Source organism: Ursus maritimus, unplaced genomic scaffold (assembly GCF_017311325.1).
Source record: "Ursus maritimus isolate PB19 unplaced genomic scaffold, ASM1731132v1 scaffold_13, whole genome shotgun sequence".
Lineage (NCBI taxonomy): Eukaryota > Metazoa > Chordata > Mammalia > Carnivora > Ursidae > Ursus > Ursus maritimus.
In genome coordinates this window covers 21,250,252-21,269,456 of record NW_024423675.1, presented here as the reverse complement: position 1 = coordinate 21,269,456, position 19,205 = coordinate 21,250,252, and the positions used below count along the sequence as shown (strand labels likewise).

General features: G+C 44.2%; 1 protein-coding gene across 2 annotated transcripts in view; it reads left to right on the top strand.

Annotated features, from left to right (window-relative positions):
- The first annotated feature begins 503 nt into the window (after positions 1-503).
- The window catches only part of SLC22A16 (solute carrier family 22 member 16), a 42,390-nt gene continuing 23,688 nt past the window's right edge, over positions 504-19,205 (top strand). For both annotated transcript variants that reach the window (XM_040627637.1, XM_040627636.1), the window contains exons 1-2: positions 504-583; positions 16,552-17,031. In XM_040627637.1, coding sequence (XP_040483571.1) covers positions 531-583; positions 16,552-17,031 — 533 coding nt within the window. In that variant the 5' untranslated portion in view covers positions 504-530. The remainder of the gene's footprint in view (positions 584-16,551; positions 17,032-19,205) is intronic.

Genomic DNA, 19,205 nt, shown 5'->3' with positions numbered 1-19,205 from the left:
AGAGTGGAGTCCAGAAATGTACGTGGAAAACCAAGTTCTGCGGTACACCCGTCAGCACTCAAGTTTAAGAGCCGTGCTTGTAAGGCACGTCCTTTCAAAGTTGCTATGTTCTTGTAGCCTCCAAACCCAACCCGGGCCTCTGCATTCCTGCCTTGGGCTGTCTCGAGACAGAGGCGACCACGCGGACGCGGTGCGTGTTGAGGGTCGGACGGGGCGGCGGGGAGGGAGCCGGCTCGACGGCGGGCTCCCGGAACCACAGCGTACCAGGGACCGGGCCACAGCTGCGGCGGGGAGAAGCAGGAGACTGCGCTGGCGGGGAGGAAAGACAGTGTCTGGGACGGAGGAAGCCAGCCCGGCCCCGTGCGTGGCCCGCGCCCAGTGGCGCGCGGGGGGACAAGGACTGCCGGGCTGGCCCCCCGGGGCGCGGCTGGCCGGGGCGGGGTGGGGCGGAGCGGGGCACGGTGCCCGCGGCCCCGGGCGCTCGGCGAGCTCAGCGTGTCCAGCTTGGGAGCGCAGTGCACGGCGGCACCATGCGGTCCCACAATTTGGAGCTGATTTTTGACCACGTGGGGCACTTCGGCAGGTAGGGAGTTGGGGGTGGGGAGGAGGAAGGAGGTCTGGCGGAGGGGAGCGGGAGCCACGTGGAGGACGCGCCGGTGGGGTCTGTTTCTTTCCGTTGCAGTGGAGTTCTCGCGCAGCGCTAGTGATCCGAAAACCACTCCCTCTACTTTCGTGGGGAAGTCGGAAGACCCTCATCCAGACTCCTGGCTCCGACCTGGCCTCGTCCTTTCGGACTCTGACGCCAGGATTTCCCCTCCAGCGAGCAGAGGTGCCCCGGGGCCAGCCTCGGGAGTGGTGGGTGCGGGCCCCAGCCGGCCTGCCTGCTGCGGCGGGTGGGACCCGGGTGCGTCCTCTGCGGGAGCCGGAGTCCCCAGGCACGGCCAGAGACGCCGGGTCACCCTAGTAGAGGAGTGCCTGTCCCTGGCGGCCCGTTCCTCTGGTCCGCCAAAGCGGCTCCTCTTTCACTTTCCCGGAGGACTGCTGTCCAGCTCGCCCCGTAGGGTCTCCCTCTGTGCCTGGCAGGTATTGCCCCAGGAACAACCGTTGGTCAGATTTTGTTGCCATTTATAGAAACCTAGTAAGTGCCAGGTACATTGTGTCAGGTGGTTACACACAGTGCTTCATTTGATGCCCTTGCAGAGGAAGTGTTTGCATCCTTATTTTAATGATTGGGAAACTGAGGCTGGTGGGGCCAGGGACCCACAGACACCATATACTGGGACCCAGATTGAGCCACCTGACACCCTCCTTTCATTTGTTAAATTATTTAAGACATTAAAATATTTCATTTATTCATTCATGGAGAAATGCTCCTCTGACCCAGAACGTTTTCAGAGGAGAGGCAGCTGGGTCCGAGGGGCAATACAGCATGACAATCGGAGGAGAACAGAGCCGAGTCTGAATCCTGGCTTGCCTCTTACTTCTAATATGATTCTGGGAATATTGTGCCTCAGTTTCCTATCCACAGAATGAGAATCACAATCATTCCTGCCTTACCTCCCTCCCAGGCTTGTAGTGAAGAGATGATGTGGTGCTGCTCTCCAAGTTGGAAAGTTGCACAAGTGTTGGTTATTATTCCTTGCCCCCCACCCCAAAAAAAGCAGCTGAGCAGTGGGAGGAGGGGCAAGAGGCTCTCTACTGCTTCCTCCTGAGACCTGTATTATTGAACATGGATCTGTGCCTGGCTGTGTCAGAAGCTCTTTCTACATGTTCACTAGAGCTCCATGAGATCAGTGGTATCACTCATTTTACACATGAGAAAAGCGGGGCTTGTGCCTCCATCACAGATCCAGTAATAGCAGGGCAGGATTGGATGTCGCTGGATGCCCATCAGCTTCCACAGCCCACGTTCTCAACCATGATGCTCTCCTGAGCACAATTAGGTACCAACCCCAGGGTTCCACCAGGGTCTTTATATATTATCTCGTTTATCCTTCTTGATGCAGAATAGCATTGGGATTACCAGTCAGCTCTGGGGCTGGATGTCTGAATTCCAGTCCTGGCTCTACCACATATTAACTGTATGGTTTTGAGCATTTTAATTACTACGTCCTCATCTGTAAAATGGGGGTAATAATAGTACTCCAAATATTTATTGTAAGGACTCCACATGCAGCCTCCCCTTACATCCTTATGGTAGCCCTATGAGATAAGAGGCACTAATACCATTCTTCCCCTCTGTATTTTAGGGATTAACTCAGGTCATTATGTTAGTTTTTGGCTAAGAAAGAGATCCCTCAGTTGGAAGTTTGTCCCACTCTGGTAACTATTCAGGGTAGGTTCTGTCCCATGGGATCATCCAGGGACCCAAGTGGGTGAGGCAGCTCCACCATCCACAGCATGGGGCCCTCTCTCTGTGCTTGAGGCATCTGTTCCCACTGTCCTCACGCACATTGGTCAAATGAAGCTCTCCATGGTGGGAGAAGAGGAGAATGGATTGGGGGAGACAACTCTTAGACGGCCCTAATAATGTACACAAAAGTCTTAACATTCAGGAAGTTCTCAACAAAGCATGGCTATTATTGTTACCTGAGTCCTGATCCTGGTGGGAACAGTTGCCTTGTGAAAGCAGCATGTAGCAAGGTAAGGGTAACAAGCTAATGCTTACAGGAGAAGGTGAAAACAGTGTGACCAGAGCACAAGACCCCCAGTTTTCTCTGATTTTTGCTTTAACTGTGCTCTTTATTGTTTATAAGTAAAAAGGGAGGTCATTGCATTTTGTTATTTAGCCTTCTTTTAAGGAAACCTAGTGAAAGTGTTAAGTAGGGAAACCTAATTATCTTTCATTTCTCATTAGTCATTTCTAGGGTGAGAAAGCACTATCCTAATCACCTTTAAGAGAGGAAAGCAGGACTGAAGAATTAAAAAGCCATTCCAGGTCTTGTTCTGCAGCCATACTGAAGTTCCATAAAAGTCGGCTTATGGTCCAGGTGACAGGGAATTGAGGAAACACACTCAGGCATCTATGCGGGGATAATCTAAGAACCTGGGTCCCCAAGTTGTCTTGGTTTAAGGAGAGAAATGATTTAAAATATCAGAGTTGGAATGTGGAGTTTGTAGCTGATTCACACCTATGGACATAGGTAGTTTTGTTTTGCCTTGTTTGTTTTGTTTTCAATATATGAAGCTGTTTAGGTTCTTCCTTTTTGACTTCCCCTTAGGAACATCATAATAACTAGCACTTCTATGCACTTACAGTGTGCCATAGTGTTGTACATGTATTCACTCTTTTCATTCCCAGAACAACCCACTTTTTAGTTAAGGAAACTGAGGCACAGAAAGGTTAAGGAGTAAGTTTAAGGATCTATAAGTAACAGACACAAGATTCAAACCTTGGCAGTCTGGGTCTGGAGTCCATGCTCTTAACCATGGTGGGATGCCACCAGTTGTGCTTCTTTGTACAGAATGATATAAATCAAGGACTGAAAGTAATTTCTTCACCTGTCACCCAAATTACGTGGGTCCATTTTCTGGGGATTCTGGTCATCTTTGTTTTTATTTGCTTCTGGGTTTTCTGCCTATTGCGTCTGTGTGATTCTTTTTCCATTAGCGTGTCTCTCTAGCTGTGAACCCAGTGGTGTGTTGTATCTATAAGTATTATCCTGGAGGGGCCTTACGTTGGGCCCGTGGATAACACCTGATGGACAACAATCTTTGTAAGGGACAGAGTGATATGTCACAGTGCTAGATGCTTAGGGAAGTAGGGTCTTGTTTCCTCAAGAAGTTATCCTTGCAACAGGGAAAGGGAAGTTTCAATTGAAAGGATATTTCAGACCTTTCTGGCACATAGAAAGCATAGTTATGTGAACTAGCATGGATTGTTTGGAGACTGATAGGTGGTTTATTATTCCTGGAGTATGAAGTATGCAGGTGAGAGAAGAACATCCCCAAGAATGTTTTTGTGTGGTATGCTAAGGAGTTCAGGTTATTAGGAAGGTCACTTTGCAGAATAGAAGGTATGTTGAAAGGGGAGGAGTTTGGGCAGAGCCCAAAGAAGACCCAGGTAAGAGCCCAGGTGGGAGATAAGGAGGGTCTGGGCTGAGGCAAGGCGTGTGTGAGCAGGGAGGCCTGGACAGTTTTAACAGGTGGAATTAATGGGACCTCCTGGTTATGAAGGAGAAGTGGGAAGGACCTGTTGGCCTTCCACCCCATGCCCCGTATTTCTGGTTTATGTAGAGGATGGTGTCCCAAACTCAAAAACAGTTACACTCCAGGTGGGGCAGGCTTGGGGCTTGGATCGATTTGAGAGTGTACTGAGTTCCTCGTGGGAATTCCAGGTTGAGACATTTAATAGGCATTTGGATAAATAATGTATTGCTCAGCAAGACGCCTCCTTGTCAATCTCGATTGGGTTGCCATCCAGGGCTGAAATCCAGCTGGTAGGCACCATATGGACAGACTGGGTGTGACTTGGTACCCATTCCAATCATGCCTCAGCAGGGCATTGGTGAATACTTTTCCTGCTCTCTGGGTCTTGCAGATATAAAATGTTTAAATTGATATGTTACATATACACAGAAATTATGTGCCGTAATTTACAACCTGACGAATCATCATAAAGTGAACATAGCCATGTTACCACTGCTGGACCACCCATTCTCATGCTTTCTCCCAAGCACTACTCCCTCCCCCTCCCCCACTCACTACTGTCCTCATATCTACCGCCATAGGTGAGTTTTGCCTGATTCTAAAGATTTTATTTATTTAATTGAGAGAGAGAGAGAGAACGCACGAGCACAAGCACAGACAGAGAGGGAGAGGCAGGGACCTGATGTGGGGCTTGATCCCAGGACCCTAGGATCATGACTTGAGCCAAAGGCAGACACGTAGCTAACTTAGCCACCCGACTGAGTTTTCCCTGTTTCTAAACTTTATATAAACAGAGTAAAAAATCATGTACTTTTGGTCTGGCTTCTTTTGTTCAACATCATATATGGGAGGTTCACCCATATTGTATGTCACAGTACTTTGTTGATTTTCACAGGTGTAGAGTATGTCATGGCACGAATATTCCACAACTTTTCATTTACTGTTAATAGACATTTAGATTGTCTCCAGGTTGGGCTTATCCTGCGTAGTCTTTCTTGTCTACATCTTTTAAGGTGTAGTATGAGGGTGAGAGAAGGAAGGTGAGAGAGAAGCTCACAATCATCCCCAAGAAGGTTTTTGTATGGCATGCTAAGGAGTTCAGGTGTTAGGAAGGTCACTTTGCAGAATGGAAGGGCAGGAGTTTTGTACCCACATTCTGTTGGGTACATACCAGGGAGAGGAAACACTCTGTTGCTGAGTGTGCCTGTGGTCAGCTGCCAGACAGATTTGCAGAGTGGTTATAACACATTATACCCTCACAAGCTGTTTATGAAAGTTCCAGTTGCTCCACAACGATTGTTAAATATTTTGAATGTCAAATCTTGTATCAACAGATTGTTCAGCCAGAGAATTCAATTTCCTAGGGTAGAGTCTCTCATCCATATCAGAATCTCTTAGGAAACATTTTAAGCTTGTATAGAGTTCTGGATCCTACCTCAGATGTCCTGAGCCATATCACTAGGGGTGGGACAGAGAAAACAAATCCTAGCTTCAGAGGCCTGCCAGGGTGGGTGCTCTGTTGGAGTGTGTGTGCGTGTGTGTGTAGGTAGCTATAGCATTGACTATGGGGTTCAGGCTGGCTGGGGAAGGAATTGAAGCCAAGAAGGCGGCAATGAACTAGAGAAGCTGGTGGGGTCCAAAGACCGGGCACCTGGTTGGTGCTGGGGATGTGCGGTCAGTTGGAAGGACTGGGGGAGCTGGGAGGATGGGAAGTTGTGGTCAGCAGAATGTGAACTTTTCAATGGTGGAGCCATTCCAGGGGATGAATCTATTTAGTTACCAACCCAGACACTAAAGTGCATGATCCAACACACAGTGACAAGGACAAGGCCGAATAAGGTGTTATGTACAGCACAAGCAACAGGTGTAAACTCTGTGAGGGAAATGGGGGAACCTCTGCTGTGCAAGAACATGCCCATCTAGAATCCTCCTGATGGCAGCAGAACTGCTCAGATGGAATTCTCTAATAGGGCCCTTCTAGCTAATGATCATCCTTATCGGCTGGGAAATGCTTCCTGAGGGATTGCCAGGAAGGGAAGAAAAAGCTTCCGAATTCACAAGCCTGTTGCCTGGGGGCAGGTGATCCACCAGCCTTGCCAGGTGCTCACAGGTAGTTCAGTGTGTGCCGTGGGCAGAGCCTTGACCCCGGGGCTCTACCGTGACATCTGGCAGCCTCTGCCCGGGGGGCTAGTGACCTGCAGGGCTGAGGGTTCCAGCACCGCCCTTCCGCTGTGATCTTAGCCTCTCGGGATCTTCTGAGTCACAGCAAGTCGGGCTTGTCTTCCCAGCCTGCTGTTCCTGTCTAGCCTCTCTGTGTGGACTAGGCAGATTTCTGATGGTTTTTCTTTGGGCAGGGGCACCTTTTCTGGAAAAACAGAGTTGGCTCACCTTTAGCCCCAAGGCCTCAAGCTTCAGGGCTCTAGGCTCTTCTCTTGGTCGCCCATCCCCCAAAGACCCTGAGAATAGTATTTGTCTGTTCTCCCTCCCTCTCTGTTGCTAGAAAAAAGTCACTTGATTTTTGCTTACCTTAAGCTTTGCGTTTTTCTTTTCTGAGCTAGCTGCCGGGGCCAGTGCCAGATACGGAATTGAATTCTGAAACTGTGGCCAGCTCTGGCATGTGGTGTCCTGATAGCCACAACCCATTAAACTGATCCCATCTTACTTCTTTATCTACATGGGGTTCTATGAGAAGTGAGGAATGGGGGCCATGTACCATCTTGGCAGTCATCCCTGAGGACTTGGAGGGCTAGCCAGCTTGATAACTTCACATCACCACCCCTCCGACTTTGCTTAGCTTTGCCAACTTGTGATAGTCTTCAAAGTGGGGTGTGTTCACCCCTGTGGTGGGCAAAGATGATCTTTTGGAGTACCATAAGAAACACCTATTTTACATATGAATGTATGTTTATAAGTAAATATATATGCAAATTTTTATTTCAACCTGCACAAGATGTTAATGAAACATATAAATGTCGTGGATCCATATATGCTAATTTTATACATCTGTGCACGCACACACACATACACACATTCATTTTTTTTTGCTGTTGGAGAACCCAGTCAAAAAAACACTTTTTCACAATTTTTTATACACTGGCCTCTTGAGCCCCTCTCTTTACCAGAAGCACTCAGTATGCATTAACCTCAGCGCTGTTCGTTTTAACCCCGAGGGATTCTGTGACATTCTGCAGAGCCCGCACTACACACTGTGCTGGGTGCCACTGGAGATTCTAAAGTGACTGCATTACAGGTTCTGCCTTCGTGGGACTTTCATTCAACCTTTCACGGGAGCCTTTTTGTTGTTGTTGATGTGGTAGGGAAATAGAAAACATTCACCTGGGGTTCTTTAAAAACTCAAACATAAATAACAGAACGGTACTTTAGCTGTCTATCGCAGCCAGGAAAGAGAAAGAAAGCAGTGGGAGAGAAAATGAGTAAATGAATGACGGCGGAGCAGGGGAAGCAAATAGCAAAGCTGGCCTGGGAGGAGCGGGCAGTGAAGGGTAAAGAGGGGCTGAACGGGGAGGTGTTTCCTGTGGAGGGATGAGAGGCAAGGGGAGGAAACCCTGAAGCCAGCAGTTCTCACAGTGTGCCCTGAGCCATCTCTGGGTCTGCAAGGCCCAAACCGCTGTCATAGTAACACACAGAGACAATTAGTTGCCATCTTTACTCTCGTTTCTCCTGAAGGTGCAATAGAGTTTTCCAGAGGCTAGCTGAGAGGTAATAATGTATCAGATTGAATACAGACACTGACTGGAGAAACTAGCCGTCTTCTATTAATCTAAATGGTGTGTGTGTGTTTTTAAGATTTTAATTTGAAGCAATCTCCACACCCAACATGGGGCTCGAACTCACTACCCCAAGATCCAGAGTCACAGACTCCACCTACTAAGCCAGCCAGGCGCCCCTATGAATCTATTTAAATGTAAAACACCACCATTCTTCTTACTAAGTTTGTTTCATTTTGTTTTGAAAACTATAGCTAGATGTTCTTTAATGTGAACACGCAGTGGGCTTATTAATATGTTTAAGTGGATGAATAGATATTTAAAATGTTCTTCGTGTAGTTTCTAATACATACTGACCAAACTCATATAAAGACAAGGCCCTTGTAAAAATCCTCAAGATTTTTAAGAATGTAAAGGCTCTTGAGAACAAGTGAGCTAGAGGATGGTCAGAAGCGCCTTCCAGTGAGGGGGAGCGCCAGGACCAGGTGGGGGGCTGCTCCGAGAAGTAGGCAGGGAGATGAAGGTCACATGTGTCAACAGTGCAATTTGGCATCAGTGTGCTCTGACGGGACCTATTTTCTACTTCCTGTTATGACGGTTTTATAGTAACTGTCTTCATTGTCTGCACTGATCGTTTTAAAACTGAATATTGAAACCATCTGCCCAAAGGGGGCTGTTCTCACTCTTTATTCCAGGGGTTTGAAATGAGTGGGGCAGTCCAAATGTTATGTCTTCCACCCTGCTGTCCTGTGGGCACCGTTGTCCTTGTGAGACAATTTTTATTTCAGACAATATGTCTGTGTTGGTTTGAGCCTGTAAATTTGGAGACTCTACATTTGTTTTTAAATTTAGAATACAATTATATTTTTTTGGATACTTTTGGATTTACAGAAAAGTTGCAAAGATAGTACAGAGTTCCTGTATGTCCCTCAGGCAGTTTTCGCCACTGGGAGCACCTTACGTTACCACGGCACATTTGCCAAACGAAGAAGCTGACGTTAGTGTATTACTATGATGTAAACTCCAGACTCTATACAGGTTTCACCAGGTTTTCCATTAACGCTCTCTTCATGTTGCAGGACCTAACTCAGGGTCCTGCACTGCATTTAGGTGGTATGTTATCCTACTCTCCTCTAGTCTGTAGTAGTTTCTCAGTCTTTCCTGTGTTTTTTGTTTTTGTTTGTTTGTTTTTATGTTTTTTTTTTTTTTATGACCTTGGCCATCCTTAGGCATTTTGGCCAGGCAACCTGTAGAATGTCTTACAATCTGGGATTATCTGTTGTTTTTCTCATGGTTAGATTGGGGTTATGGCTTTTAGAAGGTACCGCAGAGGTGAAGTGCTCGTTTATCACATCGTATGAGGCGGTGCATGACACCCACACAACATCACTGGGCATGTTAACCTTCAACATTTGGTTAAGATAGCATTTGTCTGATTTCTCCCACTGTAAAGCTACTGTCTTTTCCTTTTTCCTACTGTATTCTTTGGGAAGGACTCACTGTGTCTTAGCCTGCCCTCCAGAAGTAAAGAGTGGGAATCCCCCTCCATCTCCTGTAGAGGGGGAATGTCTATCGATAATAATTGGAATTCTACTGGAAAAAAGATTTGTCTCTTCTCTCCTTTTTGTTTGTCCAACCAGGTAGTGCATTTGTCAGGATTCTCCAGAGAAACAGAATGGATAGGATATATCAATAGATAGACGTAGATGTAGGTAAGAGGAGATTTATTACAGGAATTGGTTCACACAATTATAGAAGCAAGAAGTGCCACAATGTGCCCTGTGCAAGCAGGAGACCTGGGAAAGCCAGTGGTGCAATTCAGTCCTAGTCCAAAGGCCTGAGAACCACAGGCCTGATGGTTTAAGTCCCAGGCAGAGTCTGAACCAAGAGCACCAATGTCTAAGGGCAGGAGAACATGGATGTTTCAACCCAAGCAAAGAAAGCAATTAGTCCTTCCTTGGCCTTTTTGTTCTATTCAGGCCCTCAACGGATTAGATGATGCCCACCACATTGACAAGGATGATGTTTACTCAGTTTACTGATTTAAATGCCAGTCTCTTCTGGAGATCCCTCACAGACACATCCAGATGCAATGTTTTACCAGCTGTCTGGGCATCCCATGGCCCAGTCAAGTTTATTCATAAAATTAACCATCACAGGTTAATCACCCTTTGTCAACTTGTAACCCATATGGATCTCCTTAAACCAAACTTAACTCTAAGTAAAGACAATAACAAGGTCTTAATTGACATGATTGAACTATCCTGAATACAACCTGTAATACACTAATCCTGTCCCCAGAAGGGGAGGTAAAGGCCTTTGATGATGTTTACTCTTCTGATATTCTATAACTGAAATATTATGATGTAAAGGTATTTAAAAACTGATATAAAGTCAATACATCTTATGTTATATGAAAAGAGAATAAGGAAGAAAACAAAGAGATTTGTTTAATATATGTCTATACACACACATTCATAACAAAATAAGGAAGAAATACTCATGACAATTACAGTCTTTGTTTCTGTAACTAGTCACGTGGTTGTAGGTGGTATTTATTATAACTACCTTCTTTCATGACCCATTTTATATTCTCTTTGCCTTAAGCAAACATCTCAGTTGGCTGTGGACCTTTACCTGATAGAGTGACCCACTCTTTATTCCTGAAGGGTCTGGACCATTAGTAGTCCTGCCTGGATTGTGTTGTAATTTTCCACTGACCTTCATCACAGGGCACGGTAATACTCAGAGACACCCTAAGGGATCACCTGTATTGCAGACATATTCTTCCTTACCGCCAATTTCCCCTTGGTTGTCAGGATCGATCACTCCAGCCAACATTGTAACTCCCTTCTTTGCCTTTTAATTCAGAGGCCTGAGGAATCCAGAATGGCCAGGCAGCCGTCATTATTTCCAGTTCAGTGGAATCATTATTGTGTCTCCTGGTGGAAACATTCTTCCCTCTGGAATTAAGTTCTTTAGGCTAGCAGAGTGTAAGGGTGTGGGAACAGGAAGCAAAAATTTTGTTAATGGTTTCCCTAGGTGTAACAGTGAGTGGTGCAATTGCCATTTCTACCCCTTAATTCCTGGACTCGTGAGTGCTCACTAGGAGAGAAATAGGACCATATATTGGACCTTGGTTCAGAGCATACACAGCTTTCTAGAGAATCTCATCCTAGCCCTGCATAATATTGCCACCAAGCTAGCTTTGGAATTGAGTCTTCAAAAGACTCTTCCACCATTTTATCAAACCAACTGCTTCAGGATAGTAGGGAACATGGTAAGATCAGTAAGTTTGATGAGCAGGGGCGCATTGCCACATTTCTTTTGCTGTGAAGTGAGTTTCTTCATCATAAGCAGTGCTACATGGAATACCCCAAGGGTGGATAAAGCATTCTGTAAGTATGATAGTTTTGGCAGAAGCATTGTGCAGAGAAGGTAAATGTATATCCAGAGTATCTATTTTAGTAAGGACAAAATGCTGCCCAAATGGTTCTGTAGAATAAGCAGACACTTGCCCCAGGAGTGGTGCCATATTGGGGCTCAGTGCTGGTCTCAGCTGCTGGCAGATTGGGTACTCAGTGGTGTCTGTAGCTAGATTAGCTCACCAAGATGCTGAACCCATGCATAACCTCTGTCTCTGCCACCATAACCACTTTGTTCATTAGCCCAATGGGCAATGACAAGATGGCTTGGAAAAGAAGCCAGCTAGTATCCATAGAATGGATCATCCTATCCACTTGATTATTAAAATCCTCCTGTGCTGAGGTCACCCTTTAGTGAGCACTCACACGGAACACAAATATCTTCACATTTTTTTGCCTATTCCTAGAGGTCTATCCACATACCTCTTCTTCAAATTTCTTTGACACAAGTTTTCTGATCATGTGCCTTCCAAGTCCTTGACTATCCCGCTAAACCATTGGCTACAGCTTATGTGTTGATATATGATCACATGTCTGGCCATTTCTCCTTCCAAGCGAAGTGTACAACTAGGTGCATTTGTCAAAGTTCTGTTCACTGGGAGGATTTCCCTTCACGACTGTCCATCAGGCCTGCCCCAGAGAGGGGCTGTAGGGCTTCAACTGTCCACTTTCAGGTGGTACCTGCACATTGTGTGGAACCATCTGTAAAATCAGGCCCAAGTCTTTCACTCTGTCAGCTGACTGTAGGGAACTCCCATGAGGCCCTTGGTGCAAGGTAGGAGAGAGAAGGCAGTGTTTAAAGACTTAAACATGGGACTGGAAACTGTAAAACTTCTAGTAGAAAACAGGGGAAAGCTTCCTGACGCTGATCTTGGCACTGATGTCATAGATACGACATCAAAAGTACAGGCAACAGAAAACAAAAATAAACCAGTGGGGCTACATGAAACCAAAAAGCTTTTTCACAACAAAGGAAACAATCAACAGAGTAAAAAGGCAACCTACAAGATGGGAGAAAATATTTGCCAACCATATATCTGATAGGGAGCTAATTTCCAAAAAAAAAAAAAAAAAAAGGAATGCATACAACTCCAAACCAAAAAATTAATGACCTGATTAAAAAATGGGCCCATGACTTGAATAGACAGACACTTCCCCAGGGAAAATATACAAATGGTCAATAGGTGTATGACCTATGTATGTATGTATGCCTTTTGTCATTAATCATCAGGGAAATGCAAATTAAAAGCACAATGAGATACCATCTCACACCTGTCAGGGTGGCTATTATTTAAAAAAACAAAGGACCACACATGTTGGTAAGGTTGTAGAGAAATTGGAGCGCTTGCATGCTGCTGGTGGGAACACAAATTGGCGTAGCCACTGTGGAAACCAGTATGGAGATTCCACAAAAAATTGAAAAATAGAACCACCATATGATCCAGCAATCCCACTTCTGGGTATATATTTAAAAGAATTAAAAACAGGATCTCGGAGCGGTATTAGCACTTCCGTGGTAATGGGTATTCCGTGGGGAGCCCTAGTCACAGTAGCTAAGATGCAGAAGCAACCTCAGTGTGTATCCACAAAGGAATGGATGTACCTACAATGGAATACTATTTCAGCCTGAAAAAAGAAGGAAATTCTGCAATACGCATCAATATGGATGAACCTTGAGGACGTTTTGCTAAGTAAAATAAGCCAGACACAAAAAGACAAGTATTGCCTGATTCCACTTATAGGAGGTTTCTAAGATAGTAAAATTCATAGAAATTAAAGACTGGAGTGGTGGCTACCAGGGGCTAGAGGGGAGGGGGCAATGAGGAGTTATTAATCAACAGGTGTAAAGTTTCAGTTAAGTAAGATGAATAAACTCTAGAAATCTATATAATACTGTACTTACAGTCAATTGTTAACAGGATAGATATAATATTAAGTGTTCTTACCACAATTAAATAAAAAAACCCACTTTAATCAGAAAAAAAAGAAAAGCAGCAGCAGCCAGTGTAGCAGGTGTGGGGACTGTAGGCATTTGGCCCACTTCTTTATGTTACTTGTGCCCTCAGGACCTGCTCACCCAATCATGTATATTCCACCTCTGTTTGATGATGGAGCGTTGACCTGTGCATGCTCAACTTTATGGCTTGGGACATCAGGTAACACCCAGTTCGTTTTGGGCAGCTCAGGTCGTATGGTAACTCAGTGGCCCACGATCAAGTGTTCGATTTATACTGAGACCCAATAGTGGGCCAAGAGCTGTTTCTGAAAAGGAGAGTAGCTATCTGCAGAGGGTGGCAGGGCTTTGTTCGAAAATCCTAAGTGCCCGTGGTAGGATCTACCTGTAAAAGCCTGGCAGAGGCTCCAGAAGGCATCCGTATGCCACTGGCACTTCAAGCACCATTGCATCTGCCATGTGGCCCAAGTGACAGAGCAGCCTGGACGAGTTGCAGGGCCTTTTCTTGTTCTGGGCTTCACTCAAAACCAGCAGCTTATCAAGTCATTCAGTAACTGGGCCCGAGTAACACCCAAATGAGGAATATGTTGCCTTCCAAACTCAAAGAGGTCAGGTAGGCATTGTCATTCAGCCACTCAGAGAATGAGGTTCTGTGTTTGATTTTCAACAATTTCAGGCCTGTGGCTACAGGAGATAAGGCTCTCTTTCAGCACACACCTAGTTCTTAGGCTGTTTAGGCAGTGCTGGAGCTGGGAATTCAAATCCTTTGAGCTCATCTCTTTTCTTTCACTTGTTTGTCCAGGGACATTAGGAGCAACCAGCTAATGCCGTTACATTCTTTAGTTCGCAAAAAATGTTTGAAAGCATCGTATACAGAGTCACTGAGCCCCTTATAAGTGGTTGGTTAGGAGTAGTCAATGCAGATATTTTGTGTATTTCTTTCTTTTTCCTTTCTTTTCTTTCTTTCTTTCTTTCTTTCTCTCTCTCTCTTTCTTTCTTTTTTCTTTCTTTCTTTCTTTCTTTCTTTCTTTCTTTCTTTCTTTCTTTCTTTCTTCTTCTTTGAGAGGGAGAGAGAGGGGAGGAGGGGCAGAGGGAGAAAGAGAGAATCTTAAGCAGCCTCCACGGCCAGCATGGAGCCCGATCGATACAGGGCTTGATCTCAAACCCTGAGATCATGACCTGAGCCAAAATCAAGAGTCAGACCCTTAACTGACTGAGCTACCCAGACACCCCAATTTTGTGTACTTCTATAAACAGTTCACACTGTGAACTGTCTGTGCCCTCCTTCCTGCTGGAAATAGTCATTAGTGCTTTTAAATCTAATCAGATTAGACAACCAATTTCAGAAACCCCAGAACCAATTTGGAAACTCATTCTTAAAGTTCTGTTCCTTTGGAACTACTACCAAAGTCTGTATTCATCAAGGTCCTCTAAAGAAGCAGAACAAATAGGATATATAGAGAGAGACAGATGAGAGATGTGTTATAGGAATTGGCTTATGGAGGCAGACAAGTCGCACAAGGAGCTGTCTGGGGGCTGGGATCCAGGACAGCCAGGGGTGTACTTGGAGGTCCCAGTCTTAAGGCCTGAAAAGTGGGGGGCTGATGATGTAAGTCCTGGTCTAGTTACTAGCAGGCTGGGTCCGAGGACCCAGAAGGAGTCCCGCAGGACCAACCAAGAGAGTACCTGGCTGTGCACAGGATAGAAATCAAAGTTGAGCCAGCAGGAGGGGAAAGCAGAGTTTATGGAAAGTATAGAGAAAGTACAGACAGACTCTAAAAAATCATTAACTCTGTGCTCCTTACAAGGAGGACATACTGTTTGCATTCTGAGGCATGTATGAAGTGGGGGTGCTGGTCATAGCAAGAATAGAAGCAGGAAAAGGAGCAAAAAGCAGGTTTTTATGGAGTCCTTCAGTTTCCCTATTTCAGTCTGAGTCCAAAAGCCTGCGAACCAGGAATTCCAATGTCCAAGGATAGGAGGAGACGGATGTCTCAGCCCCAGCAGAGAGAGCAAATTTGCCCTTCCTCCACCTTCTGTTCTAGTCAGGCCCTCGGTGGATTGAGGATGCCCAGCCACTGGTGAGGGCAATCTTCTTTACTCAGTCTACCCGTTCAAATGTTAGTCTCACGAACACATCCAGAAATAATGTTTACCAGCTGTCTGGGCTTAGCCCAGTCTTGCTGACACATAAAATTAAACAAAACATTATAGACTTGTATATTTATTTTATACCTTGTGATATACCATGCTATTTATTTTGTTGCTCAAATTGTTTCAGCCTTGCCCCTTGGGAGCTTTTTCAGATTGATTTCCGTGTCCCTTTGACCTGCCCCTAACCTTTTGTATTTTGACTGCTTCTTTACTTTCTGATTCCACAAGATGCTTTAGGTGTATTTTTAATTTTCCCTGTCCTGGTCTTAAATCAGCCATTTTTCCTGGTTCCTTTTACTGGAGAATGGTATTTAGAAAACAAGACCTGGGCCCTGGGTGTGCATGTTGCTATTGGGATGTTGATGCAGGTTGGCCAGGTTCAAGGACCCAAAGGGTGTCTCTCAGGACCAGCCAGGAGAGTCCTTGGCTTCGCATAGGATAGAAATCAAACGTGAGCCCAGAGCAAATGAGAGCAGAGTTTATTGAAGACAGAAAGAGAGCAGATACAGACAGAGCATGTGGGAGAGTCAGAAAGGAAAGGAGAGTGAGTTTCGTCTTTGCTTGGAGTCTGGAGTTTTTATTGGGAATGATGGTCTCATGCAGGGTCTTCTCAGGCATCAGGGAACAAAGATGAGTGTTTAGGTGTCCTCTATAAGTTACTTATGCCCTGGAGCCAGGGGTCTTGGAAAACGTTCATGATGACCCTACCTGGTCACTCCTTAGATGCTCTCTACTGTGCTGGAAGTCTCCAAAGAAATCTGAACTCCTTGGCCTTTAAAAGGAGGACATACATTATCTGTTCTATAAGGCATGTGTAAGGTGTGGGTATAGGTCCTAGCAAGAATAGAAGCAGGAAAAGGAGCAAAAAAGTAGTTTTTCATGGGGTCCCTTTAGTTCCCCTGTCTCCATGTCATTGCTTGTGGGCTCTCCGAACAGAGCTATGTATATATACTAACAAATAATATATGTATACACACACACACACACACATATATATACACACAGAGACATCTGTAATTATTTCTGCATTTATCCGTCTGTATATATATTAAGCTAAATGTGATGAACACCCTTCATATTTACTTATAGTCTTTTTTAGCCCACAGGCCAGATACAATAACTTCTTTTCTTCTCTTTGCAGATTTCAGATCTTCCTCTATTTTATATGTGCCTTCCAGAACATCTCTTGTGGGATCCACTACTTGGCCTCTGTGTTTATGACAGTGTCCCCCTACCATACCTGCAGGCCTCCGGGCAACGTGAGTCGGGTTCTTTCCCACAATACCTCTAGTTGGAAGTTGGAGGACATCTGGATCCTGTTTTTCACAGGCCATGAAGATCAGATTATAGTGCAGCTACAGAATGGTGAGGTCTGGGAGCTCACAAGTTGTCACCGATTCCGGAGGGATGACAGGTCTGGTTTGGACTCTGATTATAATGGCCATAAGAGTAGCTTTCCTTGTGTGGATGGCTACATCTATGACAAGAGCAAGTGGGACAGCACCGTGGTGACTGAGTGGAATCTGGTCTGTAACCGAGAATGGTTCGCCAAGATGATCCAGCCCGCATTTATGTTGGGAGTCCTGGTGGGAGCGATGATTTTTGGCTACCTTTCTGACAGGTAAAATGAAGTATTTAGGGGTGTTGCATCAGTGTAGGGTTCATGTTCTTATCTGGTTTTCTTAGAGGTCAGGAAATTATGTTCAAAACTGTAGTCATTTCCATACCTCCTATCTAAATACCTACCTCTTTGCTGATCTGTTATTTAGGTAGACACAAAACACATAGTGATTAGAGCATGGGTTCTGAAGACAGCCGGCCTGGGTTCAGATCCTGGTTCTACCACTTACTAGCCATGAGCCCTGGGAAAATGGCATAACCTGTGTTTCAGAAACTGGTTTGTAAGCTGGCGATGAAAATAATAGCACTCACTTCAAAGGGTTATTGCAAAATTAATGCAGAAAAAGTACCTTGGACGTATAACCACTCAATAAATACTGGTTATTATTTGAATATATATACATATACATATTTAGATAGACTTGCTTTTTAATAGACGTAGCCTGGTTCTAAGCAGTAATATCTATGAAATTGTGGATTTGATACACTAGCCATATTTTCTTAAAAAACACACATTAAAATGGATATATAGCACTTAAATAGCCCAAAGTTCATCTCTTTGTGGACATGGACTGCATTTTAAGTACCTGTGCTAATGCACAGAGATGAATTTATTTGATCCCCATAGTTGGGGATTTTACAGGCATGTGCTGGGCCCTGGGAACCTGAAGGCAACAGCTTAGGTCAAAATCCCTGCCCTTGGGGTGTGCTAGTCTAATGGGGCCAACAAATGTGTCCAAAATAAAAGTATAGAGCTTTGTTGTAGTGGGGGCCATACTAGAAGTGAAAGCAAATGGAGGCAAAGCCTATGGAAGCCTAAAGGGAGGAGTGCCCAGGTCTCCCCACCTCTAACTCACATCCCATGAGGTGCCGTTTGAATAATGAAATTAGAGAAGTGGAGTCTAGTTGTTATTTGGTGGCTGACGGTATGTTTCTATGATTCAGAATCTTCTGTTCCATAGCTGCCTTCCGGGTAGTTGTGTGGAAGGTGTGGAAATTAGGTCAGTCAAAGCCAAAACACATGATTAAAACGCACCATGAGTGAGAGTCAGCAGAAGCAGTAGGCAGCAAAAGCAGCCCTTGTGCACAAAGTGCCCACTGACAGATGAACGGATAAAGAAGTTGTGATATATAAATAGTATATTAATATAATACATTTTATCATCATTAATATATTACATATTAATATATTATTTATTATATATCAATAACTTGCAATAAAATGTAATATGTTAATAATATATAACATAACAATAATTATATAATGACTATATAATATACATATATAGTATAAATAAAAACAAATTAAATAAATTAAATAAATATACAAATAAATATAAATATACAATGAATATTATATAATAACTAATACTTGATATAGAATAAAATAATTGATAAATATTAATACAATAATATTAATAAATTATAACAAAATGTAATAATATAATGTATAATATATACTATTATATGGCTGAATAATATTCCAGCCATGTAAAAGAACAAGAACTTGCCATTTGCAACATGGATGGACTTGGAGGGTATTGTGCTAAGTGAAATAAGTGACAGAAAGTCAAATATCGTATGATTTCACTTATATGTAGAATCTAAAAAACAAAACAGATGAATAAACAAATAAGCAAAAAGCAGAACCAGACCCATAAATACAGAAAACAAACTGATGGTTACCAAAGGGGAGATGGTGGGGGGGGTAGGTGGAATGAATGAAGGGGAGTGGGAGATACAGGCCTCCAGTTACAGAATGAATAAGTCATGGGGATTAAAGGTACAGCCCAGGGAATATAGTCAATGGTATCGTAATAGCATTGTGTGGGGACAGATGGCAGCTACACTTGTGGTGAGCATAGCATAAGGTATAGAGTTGTTGAATCACTATGTTGTACACTTGAAACTAATGTAACAGATGTCAACTATACTTCCCTTTAAAAAAAAGTTTAAAAAATGCCATTGCAAAAAACTAAAAATATAAAATATGTATGGATAAATCTGTGAAAAAGTGTATAAGCCCTTTATGGAGAAAATGACAAACTTCAAGAATCAAATAATTAAGGTAAGTAGATATATCATTAGACAAGCAGTCGATTGTTCCTTGGGGGACCCCGAAACAGTAGTGCAATTATAGGTATAACTATGGAACAAATAAGGCATTGTACATCA